The sequence below is a fragment of the Peromyscus leucopus genome, chromosome 3 (assembly GCF_004664715.2).
Source record: "Peromyscus leucopus breed LL Stock chromosome 3, UCI_PerLeu_2.1, whole genome shotgun sequence".
Taxonomy (NCBI): domain Eukaryota; kingdom Metazoa; phylum Chordata; class Mammalia; order Rodentia; family Cricetidae; genus Peromyscus; species Peromyscus leucopus.
This window is the reverse complement of record NC_051065.1, coordinates 158,280,162-158,299,677: the sequence shown is the minus strand read 5'-3', so window position 1 is coordinate 158,299,677 and position 19,516 is coordinate 158,280,162. Positions and strand designations below refer to the sequence as shown.

Sequence of the window (19,516 nt, the reverse complement as noted above, 5' to 3'; positions counted from 1 at the left end):
TTGCTGCCAGTTCGCCCAGCATCCAAAGCAGCTGGGTTTCTTGGGTTAGTGTTGAATGGCAACAGGTCCAGAATGTCAATGTATTAGGTGCTGTGAACCCAGCTGCTGCCCAAAGCCTGGGGGCAAAACAAGAGTTTCCTACTTGTCCCGTCAGAGACCTAAATATAAAAGCTATCATCACAGCAGAACACCAAGTCCTATGCATCTTTGCTCGTAACTCTACGGAATTGTTTCCTTTAAGTTTAGGTCCTCCACTTTGCTAGTAAACAGAAGCACACCAAAAACCTCATGTACTTGCTGAAATCCCCATCTGGGTACCACAGTCTGTTCCTTAATATTCGTTATTTTTAAACCCGCAGAACAAACTGGTATGGAATCTCAGACTTTGGTGCTTCCTGTTCTGAAAACCTGGCCATGTGTTACTCAAAGCTGTTTAGTCATTGCCTGGCTGGGACCCTAGGAAAGTAATCACGTGTGAAAAGGCACAGTGCCCTGTTCAGAACTGTGTATGATTGGAAAACCCAGAAGCAACTGAAATGTCTGAAAAAAAGAATGTTTGTGCAAAATACAGCACATACTCCAGAGAGGCTGTCAGGTGATTAAAGACTATTGACAATGCACTGTGGAACTGAAGACAGATGAAAGCAGTGTGTGTGTGTGTGTGTGTGTGTGTGTGTGTGTGTGTGTGTGCATTTGGGGGGGAGGTAGTCCTGGAGAAGCCAGTTCTTCCACAATGACACATCCCTTCCTTTGCTGCACTTCTGGTAGCTGTGCTAATTTGTGTAATTACCTGACAAATGCTTCTCTCTCCTGGTCTACAACAGGGGCTCTCAGTTTTGTACACCACTTAACATTCAGTCCTAGTAGCTGAAGGAAGGACATACAAGATGTAGCTGTTGATGAGGGACACAAAGGGTCCAGATCAAAGCTGCACTATCAAACTAGAAAGGGCCCATTCTCATCACTTCCACTTAAAACACAGAAAGACCAGGAGGGCCAGAAGTAGGTGCAGCAGGGATGGCATTCTAAGCAAGACAGGCTTTCTCTCTGGACCTGTTATGACAGGTTGGAAGTGGGACAGATGCCTGGAACAACCTGTCAGGGAAGCAGCAACGTATTTAGGCATGCACCTATGTCTGAATTCTGAATGGTCTGAGGCCTGATGATACCTGAAAATACTAAGGGAAGGATGTGCCTCTATAAGATACAAGTGGTGATGGTTCATAGGATAAAGGCACTTTCTGTTAAATCTGATGACCTGAATTTGATCCTGGGACCCACATAATGAAGAACAAGCTCCCTTAAGTAGTCCTCTGATGTCCACATGCAGAGCATGGCAATGTGTGTACCCACACCCATATATAAATACAAGTAAATCCACCCATTCACCCAAACTTTGTGTCACTGCTATTGTGAGTCAGTATAACAGATGGCAGTCATCATGCCCTTAAGGACAGTTAGGAAAAAAAGAATCAATGGCTAGTGAATGGCAGGAAGTTGGGTAAAGATTGCAATTATACTAAGGTGAATTTTTATAAGTAGGAGCTTATCACATCCAATTCTGGATCAAACAAGTGTACTGAGTTCCCCAGTCTTTGTCAAGTAGGAACACTTCTCCTTCACTGAACATGTAGAGGCCTTAAGTGCAATGCCTATTAAGTTTTGCTTTTCAGATCAGCACAGAGCTCCTTTATGTCATTATAATCTTGGTACCACTGAAAGTTTAACCTAGATAATTGGTTCTCAACCTGAGGATCCCAAACTCCTTGGGAGTCAAACAACCCTTTCACAAGGGTAGACTAAGTCCATCAGAAAACACAGATTTTTTTTTATATTACGGTCATAACAGTAGCAACATTTACAGTTATGAAGTAGCAACAAAAACAATTTTATGGTTGGGGTCATCACAACATGAGGAACTGTATTAAAGGGTTGCAGCATTATGACGGTTGAGAACCACTGGCCAATACAATTACTGTTGGAGCTTAAAGGCTAAACTGTGCCCCTCCCAGACATAAATGCGAGAAGTCTTGCTATTAAGACTGTATTTACAGAGACTCATTAAAGAGGTAAAGTAAAATGAGGTCACATAAATGGGTCCGACCAGAATGATAGGTGTCCTCCTAGGGAGAGATCAGACAGACACATGTGCAGAGGGAAGACCATTTAAGGACACTTTGAGAAGGCAGCTGTCTCCAAGCAAAGGAGCGAGGCCTCAGAAGACACCCTATTGATCTAGCCTTCCGGGCCCTAGAACTGTGAGGAAAATCAATGCTCACTGTGATAAGGTAGGACAATGTCTAACAGTGGCCCAGGCCCCTGCCCATATGGTAACACTCCTCCAACCCCCTCAAGTAATAGTAAAACTATCTCCACATTCTGTTCAACTGTCCTTGAGGTACAAACTGAGAGAACCAGTTTTAGAACGTACTGACTGCTGGCCATCTGAATATTCCAAGTATTCGGTAGAGTGACTGATAGGTTACTCTCTGAATCCATGTGCCTGGTTTCCCAGTTTGTGTTTCACCTCTCCTTTACGAACTGCTTTTGCTGCAAATAGAACATTGCTTCCAATTTAATGTGTGGCAGATTATGTCATCTGAAATGAAACATGGCTTTCCTGTAGCCTACTCCTGGTAACTCAGCAATAATAAACATAATGTCAGTGTTAACCTCTGCTCACTTATTGTAGTAGGACAGGTGCAGAGGGCTGAGGAGATTGGCTCAAACCAGTTGCCAAGGCATGCATATAATGTACTCCCTTATGAGCCAACCTGGAGTCTGCCTGAGGGCCTAGCAACAGGCGCGGTGAAGAGTTCTTGATCCTGCCCAGCTAATGAGGAATGACCACACAATGCCACCAGATTGGGTGCTGGGAGGAGGGTATATAAGGCCTTCCCTGTTACTGAATAAATGAGTTCGTTGTTTGCCTTCAAATGACTCCCGGTGTCTGTGCCATTGACATCATGCCTTCTCATCCCCTCTCCTGGGGGAGCCATTAGGATCCAGCAACAACTTATTTCAGAGCAGACCCACCGATAGATTCAGTGAGTGGTCTTGCTGTCTGTTTCCCAAACTCAGGGAACTCATAAGGACTATCAGTGGTAATGCAGTATGAAAACATTCAACTCTTGCCATAATGAAGAACACCCCACCCACCCCCCTGCCACACACACACACATTGTCAGAAGCCTCAAAGCACAGCAAAAAGCCAATGTCCACAGAGATATTCTCTGGAAAGGAGGAGCCATAAATGGTTTTCCCAGGAACAGACTCATTGTTGTAACCCCACCACGTGTGATGCTGTGTGTGAAAGCTTGTGTGTCTGAGCTGGGCAGTGGCTGAGGGGTAGACTGGCTTTTAAATGCCAAACAAAGGCAGGGAAATTTGGGAATTAAAAGCATTTTGCACACAATAACAAATTTTATGACAAATGCAATATAAAGATTTATAGTCTTTATTCAAATACTCACAAGACACTACTTCAAGGAAATTACAACTTGTGTATTCATTGATAAAATCCATTTATTTCCTTTTTTGTTTGTTTGTTTAACAGCTGGGATTCAAAGTGTTAGAGATCTGCCTGACCCCAGTGGAAAAATACTAACAGTAATAATTTTTAAGTGCCATTTCAGAAAAACATACATATGCTTTGGAGTTATTGTGATTGTTACTTAAATTATAATACTAACTTTCCTGACTTTTCAAAAATAATAAAACTAACTCTGTGACTTTACATCATAAACCTACTCTATATGTAAAACACAGGTGTGTCTAACAAACAAATACATTCATCTTAAGTACTAACCAGTATCTGATGGTGGCCTGGCATCGGGCACTTATACAAAGAGGGTGGATTAGAACAAAACATGTACACTCTTTCCCGCTTGTTACAACAAAAAGAAGCTGTTGCTGGGGTTGGTTTCCCTCAATGGAAAAAAGTGAAAAATGACTTAAAAACATTCTGAAATAGAGAAGCCAAACCAAGGCAAACACCCATACTAAGGAATGTGTGAGCTGTGTAAAGCTGGTGAATGTGTTTTTAGGGGAGAAATGTCTTAAAGGAAGGAAGCAACTGACCAAGAAGGGTCAAGGGTCATTTCACAACTTTTCTTTCTGTTGTTGTTTTTTCTAAAAAGGCAAAGAAGAATGGAAATAAATTAACTATTACATTAAAATTAAACATCTTCCCTGGGCACTGCTAAGTATGAAACCACATGTGGGAATAAAAAATACCATATTCTGGTCACTGTATGGAAAAGCTAGCAAAAGCTCATACTAATTCCTATTCCGCTTGTTTCTTGGTTCAGTCTCAGAACTCTCAGTAGCTCTAGTGCGGTGATTCTGTTGCAGGTTTATTTCTCTGTTCTGATCATTTCTGAAAACAAGAAAAGACATGACATATTAGAAAGCAGTGGTCATTGTTCTATGGGAACTCCTGTGTACTAAGTGCTCTCACATGCATGATTTCACCACAACCTTCAACCACTCCGTCTTCTAGAGACATAGCTATAGTTTGTATTATCACTATAATTATTATTCCCACTTTGTAAGTATGAGAACAATGAATTTGCAAAGACTAAAAGAAGAGTCCTTCCCTTGAATCAAAATGCAGTTTGTGGTGATATTTTGTGATAAAATGTGATATTTTATTTGTATGTTAATAATTGCCTGTAGATCACAGGTCAAAAAGCCATAAACAGAAGTCAGCCAGTGGTAGCAGACACCTTTAATCCGATCACATGGCAGGCAGAGTCTCTGTGTGGTCAAAGACACAGTGACACGCACCTTTAATCCCAGTACCAATCACAGAGACCCAGAGGTCTGTATAGACAGGCAGTGATGAGGAAGTCATGTAGCTGGGCTTAGAGCCCATGAGAAGAACAGGAAGGCAGTAAAATCTCAGTTTAGGCAGGAAGAAGCTCTCTCTGGGGAAGCTACTGCGTGGTGGTAAGGCTAGTCGTGGCTATTCGCTCTGATCTCTTCAGCTATTACCTCTGTATTTGGCTCTGTGTTTCTTATTTAATAAGACTGTTTAGAAATTCATCTACAGTCTACAGGGCAGGGCAAAAGACCTCCCCTTTGCTAGATCAAAGCATACTGCACAGCCAAGTACAGACCCTTCCAAACACCCGGTAACCACACCCATGGTCCAATCACCCCTTTATGCAGCCCTGCTGGGGAAAACAAGCTCAGATTCTCAGACCCTGAGTAAGTTCTCACTAGGAAACCTCTGTGGGTCTCTACACTCAAGGCACTCATAAATACCTTCCAGAGGCAATGTGTTATCAGTTACCTCAGCTAAAGTCAAGGACAAACAATTGGATGGTTCTTACTGTAGGAATAGCAGGGTATGCATATACCACCACCCACATTGCTCTAGAAAACCCTTCCTGAGTAACAAAAGGCAGCTTCAATCTGGAGAGTTCTCCACAGTTGTCTGAGGGCCTCATAATCTACCAGTGGTGTTTCTTTGAATTCTTAAAAATTGATAATGATCATCACTAGTGTGTTGTCACATTTCTGAGATGAAGGAATATTAATACCTAGCTTCCATACAAGCAGCACAGTTTGGGATGCTCCCCACAATAGTGCTCCTGAAAAGAAAAAAGTACTCATAACTGCTGGTTTCCCACAAATGGCATCAGCATCAAGTGGGGTACACAAGTTGACTACATTTCTTAAGAGATTACCAGTTAGTAACATCAGGATAGTTTCTTACTCAGTTCAAATAACTAAATCCACTCCTGGTTTTGAAGACTGCCATCTCATCTGTACATGCCACCAGCAGGGTGGGACAACTGACAACAGTATGAGAATGGCGAACCCAAAGACATGTTTCTGTGTGAGAAAGGGCAGGGTCTGCTGAACAGTTCAGAAGAAGGCTATGATGAATGAAGATCAAATTATGTTCCAAGTCATCCAACAGGGGAGAGCAGGCAGGAAAACCCAAGGCACTTGCAACCATCGGGAGAATCTCACAATGGCATTTTTCCAGTGTGAAGAGCCTCCCACAGATTGCTCTGAACTCCAGAGTCCACCAGTGTCTTTTTGTGTCCACAACTTCCATAGCCTAGGAGTTCCTCTGTTCAGATGCCAGTGTTATTAGTACTCCTTCTCCTCTACAAATCAGTATGTCCTTTCCCATTAGTTAGAATGTCATCTCTGTTTAAACCATCTCCCACATTCGTCTGGTCTTTTTACCCAGAAGGGTCAGATGCAGGAGGGATAAGGACATTTTTAGAAAACCTACAGAGACTTTTTATGCTCCCCACTTTTGCCAGGGTGGGTCAAAGAAGGGGTTCTCAGCCAGTAATGTACTCAACCAAATGGTTTAGATTCTTCTGATTTAGAACAAGGGCTAGCAACTTTTTATATAATGGTCCAAATATTTTGGGCTTTGACAACTCTGCTGCCACTACTTGACTCTGTTATAACATGAAACAACAATGAAGTAATATGAACCAACAGGTAAAGGAATGTATGGCTATGTTCTAATAACACTTTATTAACAAAATCAGACAGTGGAACAGATTTGGTTTATGGGCCATGTCTTGCCAACCTACAACAGCCCAATAAAAGAATAAAGTTTAACCTTGGCCAAACTTCCACTCAGAGCCTATACTAACATAGCCAATCCAGGGATGCTATTTGGAGAGAGAGAGAGAGAGAGAGAGAGAGAGAGAGAGAGAGAGAGAGAGAGAGAGAGGGAGGGAGGGAGGGAGGGAGGGAGGGAGGGAGGGAGGGAGGGAGGGAGGGAGGGAGGGAGGGAGAGAGAGAGAGAGAGAGAAAGGCAGGCAGTGTGTATATTGTGTACGAGGGTGATTCACAGGAGCAGGTTCTCTATTTTTACCATATAAGCCTGAGGAATCAAACTCAGGTCATCAGCTCAGCTGCAAGCATTTTTACCCACTGAGTCATCTTGCTGGTCCTAGAATTCTGAGCTTTTGAAACAGCATAATCCCAATACCACTTTTAAAGTCATTAAGCAGAAAATGGCCAAAAATGAGAACATTCAATGATCAATTCCATCAACACCTTGATTCTGGACTTCCCGCCTCTAGAGCTGCAGGAACATGCATTTCTATTGTTTAAGCCATCTAGTCCATGATGCAACAGTCCCCTGTGGATGCTAAAGACTGCCACTCTCTACCAGGATCACCCCATTTTGCAGTAGGTTATCTATCAAAGACGAGAAGAGCTCAGCAGAACCTACATGTCAAATGGAAATGACATACAGAAGAGTACAGCCAATCTGGTCCAAGGATCATCTCAGCTTTATACAGGCCACAGCAGCTACACTACCAAGGAACATTTCAACCCTTCCTCTGCCACCTTACACATTTATCAAAAGTAATACAACAATAAATGAACCTAATATAAATCATTACACATTTATTAAAAAATAAGTTTCTCATTACCTGATTTAAAGCATTATCAAACACTAATCACAAAATGTTAAAAAGACATCTACATGATCAACAAATTTAAGAGTGATTCCAGAAACAAATCTATACACACATATGAAATAGACATGGGTCATCTCTTTAATACTTAATGCTAGAGCAATGGGAATGCCTTATACACAAAGGAACCACTGAACCAGTCATTGCCACACCTTATAACACTCATAAAAATGTACCTGAAATAGGTTATAAACTTTAGTGTAAAAATCTAATACTTCTAAGCCATAAAAGAAAAATATTGAGTGATTTTTGGGTTAGGAAAAGGCTTCCTAGGTAGGACAAAAATAATTGAAATAAACATAACACATTTCATCAAAATTAAAAGTTGTACTTTGAGAAACAGTACCAAGAAAATGAAAAGGCAAGTAAATAGAAAAAAGAGGAGAATGAGACCCCCAGGAAGGTCTGCGGTTCAGTGTGTCTGAACACTGTTCCTGACATAGCACTTTAAAAGAGCAGAGATGGGCCTGTGCCTGCAGAACATGAAGGATTCACAGAGCCAGAGAATTCCCAAGTTCTTTTGCTTTAGGAAACTATTCTCTGAGGAAGCAGAAGCCCACTGGTGGGTGGTACACCATCAGCATGCAATTCTGCAGGTCCACTGTAACCTGCATGGCCTCTATCCACAAAGGGCTGTGATGAAACGGAGTCTGTGTCCATGGCAATAGTTTGGTGGTTTTTTTTTTTTTTTGGGTGGGGGGTGCTGGATGAAATTTTACTTCTTGCTGCCTGTGGTAGCTTTCCATTCCATCTTTTTGCTTCATGTACTCTGGGACTCTTGTTACATGTATATATGTTCTCAATCATTTTGTCTTCTTGATAGATTGACCTTTTCAAGATTATAAATGTCGTTGGCTGTTACACTTTTTATCTTCAAGTCTATCTTGTCAATACTATCGTTATATTAGCCTCCTTCAGGATGGCTATGACATATCTTTTTCTATTCCTTTGCTTTCAATATATTGGTGTCTTGGAATCAAAGATGTGTCCTTTGTAGACAAAGCACAGGGCACAGCACAGATTTATTCAATCCATTCTGTAGTGTCTGTATTCTGATTGGGTTATAACCCCATTCCTACAATCACTCATAGAGCAGAATTTGTGTAGTGTGTGTGTGTGTGTGTGTGTGTGTGTGTGTGTGTGTGTGTGTGCCATTTCTCCATTCCACCATCTCTGTCTTCTTTGGTGTTATTCAGATACCTTCTATTGTAGCATTTTTATCCACTGCAAATTTATTCTACTTTATCTTAAAACATCGTCATCATCACTTTTTTTTATTTTGAACACAGGGTCTCATGTAGCCCAGGCTGACCTCAAACTTGATACAAAGCTGAGGATGACCTTGAACTTCTGAACTTCCTGCTTAGTATAAAACACTGCTAATGAGGCAAGGAAAGTGAATTCTGAACATGGCCTCTGGATTTAGCAGTATGGAGGCCTTCAAAGAAGGCTGGAAATGGAAGATAAAAAACAGAAACTGCAAGATGACATCACGACTAAGGAAGTGGGAAAGAGCCTGACCTGTGGCTGCAGAGGCTCCCCCTGCACACTGAGGACAAGGGAGAAAGACCCAGCTAAAAGGGAGAGGCTGCCTGTGTAAGAGAAAGAAGACAAAGAAAAGTGGCTCCAGACACGGGGGTAGGGAGAAGGCAGAAGGAGAAATTCACCTCAGACAGGAGGAAGGATTTTTTTTTTATTTACCCCAAGCCTGTGCTTAGCAAATTATCACACTGTCCCAAGAACTAACAAGGACACAGAAAGGACATCAACCAGTAACTAGTTATTACACCAGGACTCCAGTTCCACAGTGAGACTACACAGACAAGAAACACAGCACAAGTCTTTGCTTTCCACCTGGATTATTAGTCTCTCCGTCCATTTGAAAGCACAATGTCTTGTCTAGAATTAGCTGCACAGGGCCCTCATTTCTCAGGCCCCAGCTCACACACTTGCTGACAGTGAGAACTCACCTGTGAGATGCTTCCCAGGCTTCCTCTTCCTCCAGAAGATCTCTTATGATGTCCGAACTGGAACTAAAAGGACATGTGTCAGCAATGCCACACTGTGAGGTCTGTCCTGATCCAAACAGGAGCACTGGAGAGCTAGGGTCAGCAGGAATGACAAAGTAGCACAAGGCAATAGGAAAGGGTAGGCATACTCACCATCCACACTGTGAAGATGGTTTCATAGTCACACACCTATGGTATGTGGAACCTCTTCAAATTGGGTCCTTAGATATTTACAATTTATTATATGCCAACTAAATTTCAAAAAGCCATAAAAACTTTAATGAGTTAGCAATGATGAAAACAATAAACAAAGCTTAAATAAATCTCTCAACATAAAACCTGAATCTAGACAGAGCAATGACATGAGGCTTTTTAATCTGCTATGTTAATCAAAGATAACATTACAATTTGATCAATTCCCAGCACTACTATCAAAAAGGAAAAGAGAAAGAGATTGTGTTTTAAAACTAAATTCTAGTGATGAGATCCCTAAGAGGTAACTGACCAAGTGGCTTTTAGTCTCTTAGTAACCAACATAGAGTAAAACATAATGCATGTGAGCAGTGCTAATAATGGAAATTGTTATAAAAATGTGATCTAGCTTAAAATGCCACACTCTCTAGTGGTGCATGGAAAATGGAAAATAAGGCCATATGGAGCATGAATTAGTCCTTTAAAAGAAAAAACTATTTGAAAGCTTTAGCATCTTGTTCTCATATAATCAATAAAAATGACTTTAGAAAGGCCATGTGTCCACCAGTATCAAACACACTTTTCTGGACATTCTACATAGAATGTCACAGGAACCATATGGGACACTCAAAAACAAATATCACCTATCAGAAAGAGGAAAACTAGGGTGAGAAACAACAGGGTCAAAAATACTAAATGTGAATAATGTCTCCAATGGTACACTAATAAATAATAAAAGTTTTAAATTATGAAGATTTAAAGTGTAAATGAAGCACTTGCAACCATTTAGGACAAACCACACTGAAGCAGCATTGCCCTAGGACGCATAGACAAAAGGGGCCATAGAGATCATCAAACACAGCTTTGCACCAAATGTCTCACTCAGTGTTTTCCCAAGTCCTTAGATTCTCAAGGAGAGTCTCATGCAGGGTCTAGGTGAGAGGTTGTCTAGTTGAAATGCATGTGTAACTCCTATACTTCTAGTACATTCCCTGAGCTTCTGAGAACAAGGAGATCCTGGTATCTGTGGCTTGAAAAGTGGCCACGTGATAAGGAACAGATGTGAACTCAGTAATACTTCAGTTGTGTTTATTCATATAGCAGTATACGCATACAATTTTTAAAATGGTGGGACACTAGCTTGTAGCCAGTCGATTCTGACTTATCTACATATGCACTGCAGTTATTCCTTTAGGTGTCTGTACTGGGGACCCCTAACCCAGCATGCCACAGTACCCAAGTATGTACTATTGTTTCCCACTAAGAAGTTGCCCCTCTCAAAAGCTAGGTGTCCCCTGTAACAATGACCACTTCTTCGTTAATCAATTTCACCTAACACAGGACTGGAACAAACCTTTCCTAGTAAACAACTACTGAACTGGAGTTTTTATTAGAAGAGGAAGCAGGGCAGCAAGCCCTGCAGGTCAGTTAGCTGACTTCACTGACTTTATTACTCTCTGAAAGGCAGAACCACACTGCCCCTCACTGGGGAGGGCACACGTCCACTGCCACTGTCATCCCCACAGAAGAGGTTTAAACCTTTCTGGTCACAAAAATCTCAATTCTGGCTCCTCTTTGTTATGCAGTAACTGTTCTAATTGCAGAAGAAACCTGCAGTTATTTACTCTTTCATGTCCCCTGACAATGTGGCTGGCAGTAGTTCTGGGAGTTGGGAAAGATACTTGACTATGTTGCTGGCCAGGGTCACATGGTCAGAAGAAATAATAAAGTCTGCTTCTTGTCCAATATCCCCACCCACCACCAAAAACACTTTAAATGACTTTAAAAAAAGGGGGGGGGGTTATGGCCAGACATGGTGGCATATGCCTTTAATCCCAGCACTCTCAAGGCAGAAGCAGGCTTTGAGTTCCAGGCTAGCCTGGTCTACAAAGCAAGTTCCAGTTTCAGTCCTGTCCAGAAGCTGGTAATCTGTGATCGCTTTTCCTAGGTTCTTTCAAATCAACCAGCACAGTAACTGACTGCTAAAGGGAATATGTGCAATGCACATGGCATACACTTGAGATGTATGCAATAATGCCTCAGTGGAAACAGATTGCAGATTCACAAAGCACACCAAGTTGCTTTCTCCTGTCTCCAACACTGATGCCCAGCTATGCAGACAGCTTCCCAGTATCCTCAATTTCATTTCTTTCCTGCAGTGGAATGTCATTCTGTATGCTGTGAATGTGTGTTGCTCTGATTGGTTGATAAATAAAATGCTGATTGGCCAGTAGCCAGGCAGGAAGTATAGGTGAAGCAAGCAGACAAGGAGAATTCTGTGAAGAGGAAGGCTGAGCCAGGAGTCACCAGCCAGACACAGAGGAAGCAAGAGGACAAGGCAGAACTAAAAAAGGGTATCAAGCCACATGGCTAAACATAGATAAGAATTATGGGTTAATTTAAGTGTAAGAGCTGGTTAGTAATAAGCCTGAGCTAATGGCCAAGCAGTTATAATTAATATTAAGCCTCTTTGTGATTATTTTATAAAAGGCTACAGGACTGTGGGTGAGAGATTTGTCCCAACTGTGGGCCAGGCAGGACACAGGAAAACTTCCAGCAACACTTTCCACTATATCTTAGACTCTCAGGAGAATGATCACAAAATCAAAAACTGACTGATACAAAGTCTAGGAAGTGTCAAGTGTACTAGCTATGAAGTTTCAGGCTCTATGGTATATCTACTACTTCAATTTTTGCCACCACTGAATACTAAGAGTTGATAGGAACACATGGCAATACCAGACAAAACTATTCAAACCTGTCTGAAGTAATGCATACACCGAGTCCTTCTCAAAAGTCAGATGTCAGACACTAAGCATGCAATCCCATAATTAGGATTTTACAAAGGGACTCCACACTTAAGTTAATGTTACTAAAATTATCACTCAAGGATTTCTTTCCTGTAGACAGAAGCAATTAATATTTTTGAAGATTTGGTCATTTTAATTTGCCTTGAAGATAAAAAAAATTCTAAAAAATCATTAAGACTTTTTTTAAAAAATCTTAGGAGAAATTTAATTACTCACTCTGATATACCCAGGGTCAGAGCATGTGCAATCCTACACAAACATAACTTTTACATCTAGAGCAAGAAGCTTCTGCATAAACTTCGGCATCTCTACCAGCTAGCTTTATAACATTTGGAAGACTGTAATTTAAGAAGCTGGATAAGCAAGAGGTCTGGCACATGAAAGTTACAGCATAACTATGGAAGAGTATTGAGATTGTGTCCTCTGATGTCACTATCTATCCCTCTATTGTGGACATTATTATATATATAGAAAGTCTCACTGACGATTATGTGAATCTTAAATTCTGAATCCCAACCTAGGTTCTGGAAGATTCTAACTTTTCATCACTTAGACCTTATTTTCAGGTCAAACTTAAGATGAGCTAATGCATGAGTGAGGGTGCACATACACCTTGGAAGAGTTGAGAATGGCATTCTCGCTCTCTGAACATTACTTCTAAAGAAAAGGCTATTTGCATATTCCTTTTCTAGCAGGTAATTTCATCAAACAATAAAGATTTTACTATCAAAGCTGACAAGATATCAAATACTCCTGCACAGCTATGATGTAAAGTTGAGGGGCCGCGGGGGGGGGGGGACATGCACAGATTTTAGTGACAGCATTGCTAAGATGGACTCCTGTCACTGAATGTTCAACCCTAAACAAGTTCTGGAACTTTCTAAACCTCAAAGCCCATATTTCTAGTCAGGACACGTATTTTCCAGGGAAGATGAATCAATGCAGCACACTAAATGTTAAGTACACAGGTTGGCACATAGTAAGTGTTCAATCAATGTTGCCTCCACTTTCATAAAACAGGTTTGAGCCGGGATTTTCCAAATAACTGTCACAGCACTGCTTCAATTTGTCCTAGGAAACCTGATCACTATATGCACCACTTTAATCCTTGATTCCCACTGTTTCTATGACACCAGGTGCAAAATCATCAGAGCCTGTTATTTATCGAGCTTGGCAGGTACGCAGGGTACTGAGCAGTAGGAAAAACACAAACGTTTGCTATAAAAATCCTGTGGATTAAAAATTACTTACAAGTGGAATTTTCTATTACCTAATAGTTACCTACTTCCAAGTGTCTTCATTGTGGCAATAATTTGAATGTGGTTGAGGATATGTAACATTAAAATAAAAAACAACTCCCTTGAATACAAATCACCAGAGGGTTCATTAATAGGGTAAAAAACCTGCCTGACAAGGATCTTTCAGTAAATGTTGCCCATTAGCATGAATCCTTCCTCAAAGCATGATTTCTAGTAATTTGTTCTGTAGGGTAAGCTAATAGCTTATATGCTAAATACTCTAGTAGTGGGCTAATAGTGACATAATAAAAGTCAACATTCATAGATTTTTTACAAAAATCACTCAATGATGACAAAGGTTACCACTTTTCTGAGTAACTACTCTTACCAACCACCATGATAATTACCTTACACACACTAACTTTAATTCAGACCTACTTTGGGTTTCTTGCCATTTGCAAGATGTACAGAAGCTCAGAAAGATTACAGCAGAAAAAACAAAAAACAAAAAACAAAAAAACAAAAACCAGGAATGCCAAGATTATCTGTCAACCATGCTGTTTCAGCCAGTGGAAGCAGAAACTCAAATATTATTCATCTGCAAGAGTTAATGTAGCTGGAGTTTTCTCCAGACCCACCTGGGCCTGCAGCCACTCAGACCCAAATAGACACATAGATGCTTATATTAATTTAAACTCTTTGGCCTAATGGCTCAGGCTTCTTGCTAGCTAGATCTTACACTTAAATTAACCCATAATTCTTATTTCTGTTTAGCCACATGGCTTGGTACCTTTTCCCAGTTCTGCCTTCACATCTTGCTTCCTCTGTGTCTAGCTGGCGTCTCCTGACTCAGCCTTCCTGTTCCCAGAATTCTCCTCTCTCTTTGTCCCACCTATACTTCCTGCCTGGCTACTGGCCAATCAGCACTTTATTTATTAATCAATCAGAGCAACACATTCACAGCATACAGAGCGATAGCCACAGCACTTCCCCTTTTCTTTTTTTCAGGTATTATTATATTCCTTCTTGGGTCTTTGATGAGATTGAAGACAGTTACAATCTTCTTTCTTAGCTAGACTATATTAAGTATTGGATTCAAGTCTTCAGGATAGGGCATCTTTTGGAATGCTCTCTGTAACATGCCATCTACCCATGCTCCAGACTTCTCTAGATTTTAGTATGTTTCTCTTATTTGATATTGTTCGTGTTGGTTGTAGTTCCATCTTGTCTAGTCATTATCCCTTATTCCTCCTGGACAATATTTGATAATCACTCCTATTGTATATAGTTTTGTATTAGGTTAGAACTTTCTTATTTAGACAAGGGGGAGATGTAGTGGGTTGCTGTCCCAGCTTTGACCTGGAAGTACTACCCCCATTGAGGCTTCCAGTAACTGTCACGCCTACGAGGCAGGGCCGACACAGGAGCCCTTAAGACCTGAGATCCAGATGTGCCCGCTCTCTTGGTTCCTGGATCCTGAACGCTGGAGGTAGACCGGGCAGAGTTCTCCAGAGAATACCGCTGAACTGCACTACACCTTTCCCAGACCCTGTAACCTATTCCTTTATTTGTAAGTTACCCCACAAAATAAGCCTCCCTTTTAACTACATAGAGTTGCCTTAATACTTCTAACAATAAGTGAACAATACCTCCTCTACATTCCTATTAGTAAGGTTTTATTAGACAACCAATTGCAAGATTCATGGATAAAGCATGGTTAAGAAGAGCTTGGTTTAGCTCCAGGAGAGCTAGAAAACTAAGATGTCAAGGTCTTAGAAGACAAGTAACAAAAAGATGTATTTATCTAATCTTACAAAACAGCAGCAATGAATCTTATATTTAGTTAAAAAAGTCCCAATACATGACCAATTAATCTAGGAAGGCTGGCAAAGCTAAATCAAATTTCATTTCATCAATGAGTGAAAGAAACTCAACCACCTTCTACATACCACATCTTTGAACATGCACAGAGCTAATGGCTGAATTAACTCCTACACTGGAACAAAGACACCTGACTGCAAGGTACATGGATTTCATGGAAGCAAAGGAAATTCACAGACTTGATATGACTACATCTTGTACAAAGATTCCCTCCAAACCAAAAGACAGTCTAGCTTAGTTATCATCCAGTATAAGCATTTTTAAAAGTACAAATGACACTAGAGAATTATTTCACATTCCTATTTTTATTTTCTAAAAATTTCAAACAACAAAATTCGCTAGGTGAATAAATGAACCATTTAGCTTTCAGGAGTACTCTAAAGTTCATACGTAATTATACCCTCAAAACTGATGTAGCAAAACATCAAACAATAAAGTATGTTAGTAAAAAAAATTGTGGCAGTATTAAATTCATAAAATGTCACATTAGTAACAGCTAAAAGTTGAATATAATGCCAAACTTTCCAAGTGCAAAAGGCATTTTTAAAAATTCAATGCCAATATTAATTTACAAAATTCATAAATTATAAAACCTCATCAATACATCTGTCTTGCCTCAGTGCCAACACCATCAACCTTCACTAATTAACATATAACACCTAAGATACAATGACTTCAAATTTTTATTTCAAAGGTAAAGGTGTCTATATTTCTTGCTTAAAATATTTACATGATTCAAGATAAAATCATCAAGAGATACATACTGAGGACTAGAGATATAGCTAAATTGGTAGAATATTTGTTTAGAACATATAAAAACCCAAGGTTTGATACCCAGCACAGCATAAAGTAGGTATGTTGGTACAAACCTGTAATCATAGTACTCGGGGAAGTTCAAAGTCATCCTCCACTATACAGTAAATTTGAAGCCTACCTGGGCTACATCAGCTCCTCACACACATGCGCCACACGCATACACACACATACACACATACACACATACACACATACATACATACACACACACACACACACACACACACACACATCTACCCTGGTCCTGACATCTCCAATATGTAACCACTTTTATTAGCTTTTCTTATTTCTAAACTTATTTATTCCTCAACAATGCATTTCTTACTTTTTTAGTTTATTTTGTGAAAAATCAAACAAAAACACTCACTATCTTCCTCCATTTAGAATAAAAGCAGCAAGCTACATTTGCTGTTCCAAATGTTACTCTTTTAGATAATGTATCCTAGGAATCTCTTTAACACTGAAGAGATATTCCATTAACAATCACATGGTACTTCAGTAGGTGGATGCACTAGTTAATCAACTTGCCTCTAAATATAAAAACCTGAGCACTCCACGGTGTTCTTAAGTAATTTCCAGTTTTCTGTTCTCTTAGATTTATTTTTAATTATAAGTATGTGTGGTGTGTCTAAGGAGTGGTTTGCACATGAGTGCAAGTGCCCACAAAGCTCGGAGGCCTGACATGCCTGCCTCTGCAGTGCTGAGATTAAAGGTGCATGCCACCAGGTCAGGCCAGTGTTCTAGTCTTAACAATGCAATGGAGCCAGCATAGTGGAGCTGACCTATAATCTGAACACTTGGAAGTAGAGGCAGGAGGACCAGGAGTTCAAGAACATCTTCAGTATATGATTTAAAGTCAGCCTGGACTCATGAGACCCTGATTTGGGATTTGGGGGTGGAGAGAGATAGGTGAAGCGATGATGTAATGGGTAGTGGCTAAACTTGGGTAGGCCCTGTTGTATGTGAATAAGTTGTGTTGGTAGGACACTCATCCAGATACCAAGTAAGGTAAAGCAACTGGATTTTCAATTGATCTCCTCAGAGTCCCTTCCCCATTGGTTGTTCTGTACAGCATTCTAACAGTAATGTTCCTATAGTTGTACAGTAACAGTGTACAGCAGTGTAATAGTGTCCCTATAGTCGTACCCTCAAACATTAAGATCCGCGATAACTTTACAGATAAGAAATGCTTCCAATTGGCCCTTCTCTTTCGGCAAACCATTAGCTTGTGGCTTCTGTCCACTCTTCTGTTTCCAGATCCCTTCCTTCCCAGTTTCCAGGTACTTAGAAAGCATGTCTACGCTAAAATGTTTTCAAAAATATTAATCTCTGTAAGAAAAAATATTATTATTCCTTCTTTTATGTCCAAAGTATTTCTACCAAATTATGCCACACGTTCTAGAATAAGAACTATTTCTAGATCCAGCTACCCTAACTGAAATAGTAATTTAATAAAGTTGCCTCCTGCAACAGTGAAATCTGTTCCCCTCTTCTGATCCCTAATATGTGACCCTTTCCCGTTTCATGTGCAAATAATGTGATCTCTACATCAAGCCTCTCAGCCACATGCGGCATACCTTTCTCTGGATCCTAAAACAGTGTTTCTAACTAGGAGAGAGTTGGCATTCTTACTGTTAGAAGAAAACCGTATGTTTAATACACAAACTGATTATTCTTCTTTGAAAAAAGTACATCTTTCCCTCTGTGCTTCCTCTGAAGTTCTGCTATTACACAAAAGAAATGGACTGGGGGAACTCATGAACTTGCTAGTTTTAATATTTCAACTGTTTGTTCAATTCAACTTCAACACTCTCAAAACTTAACTCATCTGGCCTTGGTGCTTTCTGAGGACTTGGCGAACTGAAAACTAAGAGCTTCACTGTTTCATTGGAGTTTGTGAAGTTAAGTAACTTCCTGCCTCTTTGAATGGACCCTGACTTGTCAGAAACTGGAGCGATTTCAGATGCTGCTGCTGTCCTCCTACCCGCACTATGTGTCTACACAGACATTCTCCTTCCCTACTCAACAGCACACTAGGGTGGCATGGAACAGCACAGCTCCTAAGCAGTGTGCTCTCCCTAGCCCCCAGAGATTGGTGGTACACTAGGCACTAACTCTCAGCATCCAATGAGGTTTAGGTAGCTGAAGGCCATAGACGGTACCTCCAGGCTCTAGCATCTTTTTTTTTTCTTTTATATCCTGGTATGCTACCAAAATACTACCATTTACTAAGTCTGCTGAAGGAAAGAGACTGAAACACTCGATTAATGAGAGAGTGACTCTTATAAAAGTGCTGAGTGGTTTCAATCTTTTTAGGAAATCAGAAGACATTGTTTCTCTTGGCTCTCTGGAAGAATTCAAGCTTGAACCAGAATTAAATATGTGTGCTTGTTTAGCTTGAAACTTAAAACAAAAGCAGTATCTCTGAGATATCAACTACCTAATGTAAGGAAAATCCCTTTAAATTATCCAAATATTGACTATTTCAAATAGGTACCAAATTTCTCTAGTTAAATAGGCACAGGGACAAAAGCATGAGGTGTCACTTTGTTTTCTGTTTTGTTTTTAATGATCAGGGGAATGAACATCTCATGCAAATAACAACATAAAAAGACAAGATCACAGCAGTAGGTGATAGAGCACTCCCCACCCCCAGAGAATCATAGAACAAGCAACATTCCAAAGATGAACACTGCCTATCAACGTAGCTTAACCAGATGACAAATTCTCTGGTAATAGGGATGCTGGAGCCTAGTACAAAGACGGTGCTGAGGCTAGCATATATTCTCTACAGCTGGGCCAGCTGCAATTAAATTCATACTGTTTTCTTTCTGAGACTACAAATTCAACAGTGCAAGTAGAGGATGCCCATATCAACTATCCTGAGCTCCATCAATGTGGGCAGAATGACTCCAGTCTACGAGCCAAGGAGGACAAGAATTTTAAATCTCACTGATATGACTGGATCTCAGTCATTAGACACTTACCTTCCCTGGGACTCTGTTCTTTTAAGAAATGAAGTACTAAGACTAAGCCATTAAATGTGTGTAAGAACTATCCCCCCCAAACTATGTTTACCACAAGCTTCCAATAATCTGATATGT

At 40.4% G+C, this 19,516-nt stretch overlaps 1 protein-coding gene across 5 annotated transcripts in view; it reads right to left on the bottom strand.

The window, feature by feature from the left end:
* Positions 1-3,441: 3,441 nt before the first annotated feature.
* Positions 3,442-19,516, bottom strand: part of Rad18 (RAD18 E3 ubiquitin protein ligase) — a 90,683-nt gene continuing 74,608 nt past the window's right edge. For 4 of the 5 annotated variants that reach the window (XM_028863877.2, XM_037204286.1, XM_037204287.1 and 1 more), the window contains 2 exons: positions 9,437-9,568; positions 3,442-4,378 (listed from right to left, as the gene is read on the bottom strand). In XM_028863877.2, the coding sequence (XP_028719710.1) occupies positions 4,279-4,378; positions 9,437-9,568 (232 nt within the window). In that variant the 3' untranslated portion in view covers positions 3,442-4,278. The remainder of the gene's footprint in view (positions 4,379-9,436; positions 9,569-19,516) is intronic. The other variant, XM_028863878.2, reaches the window with a different exon arrangement.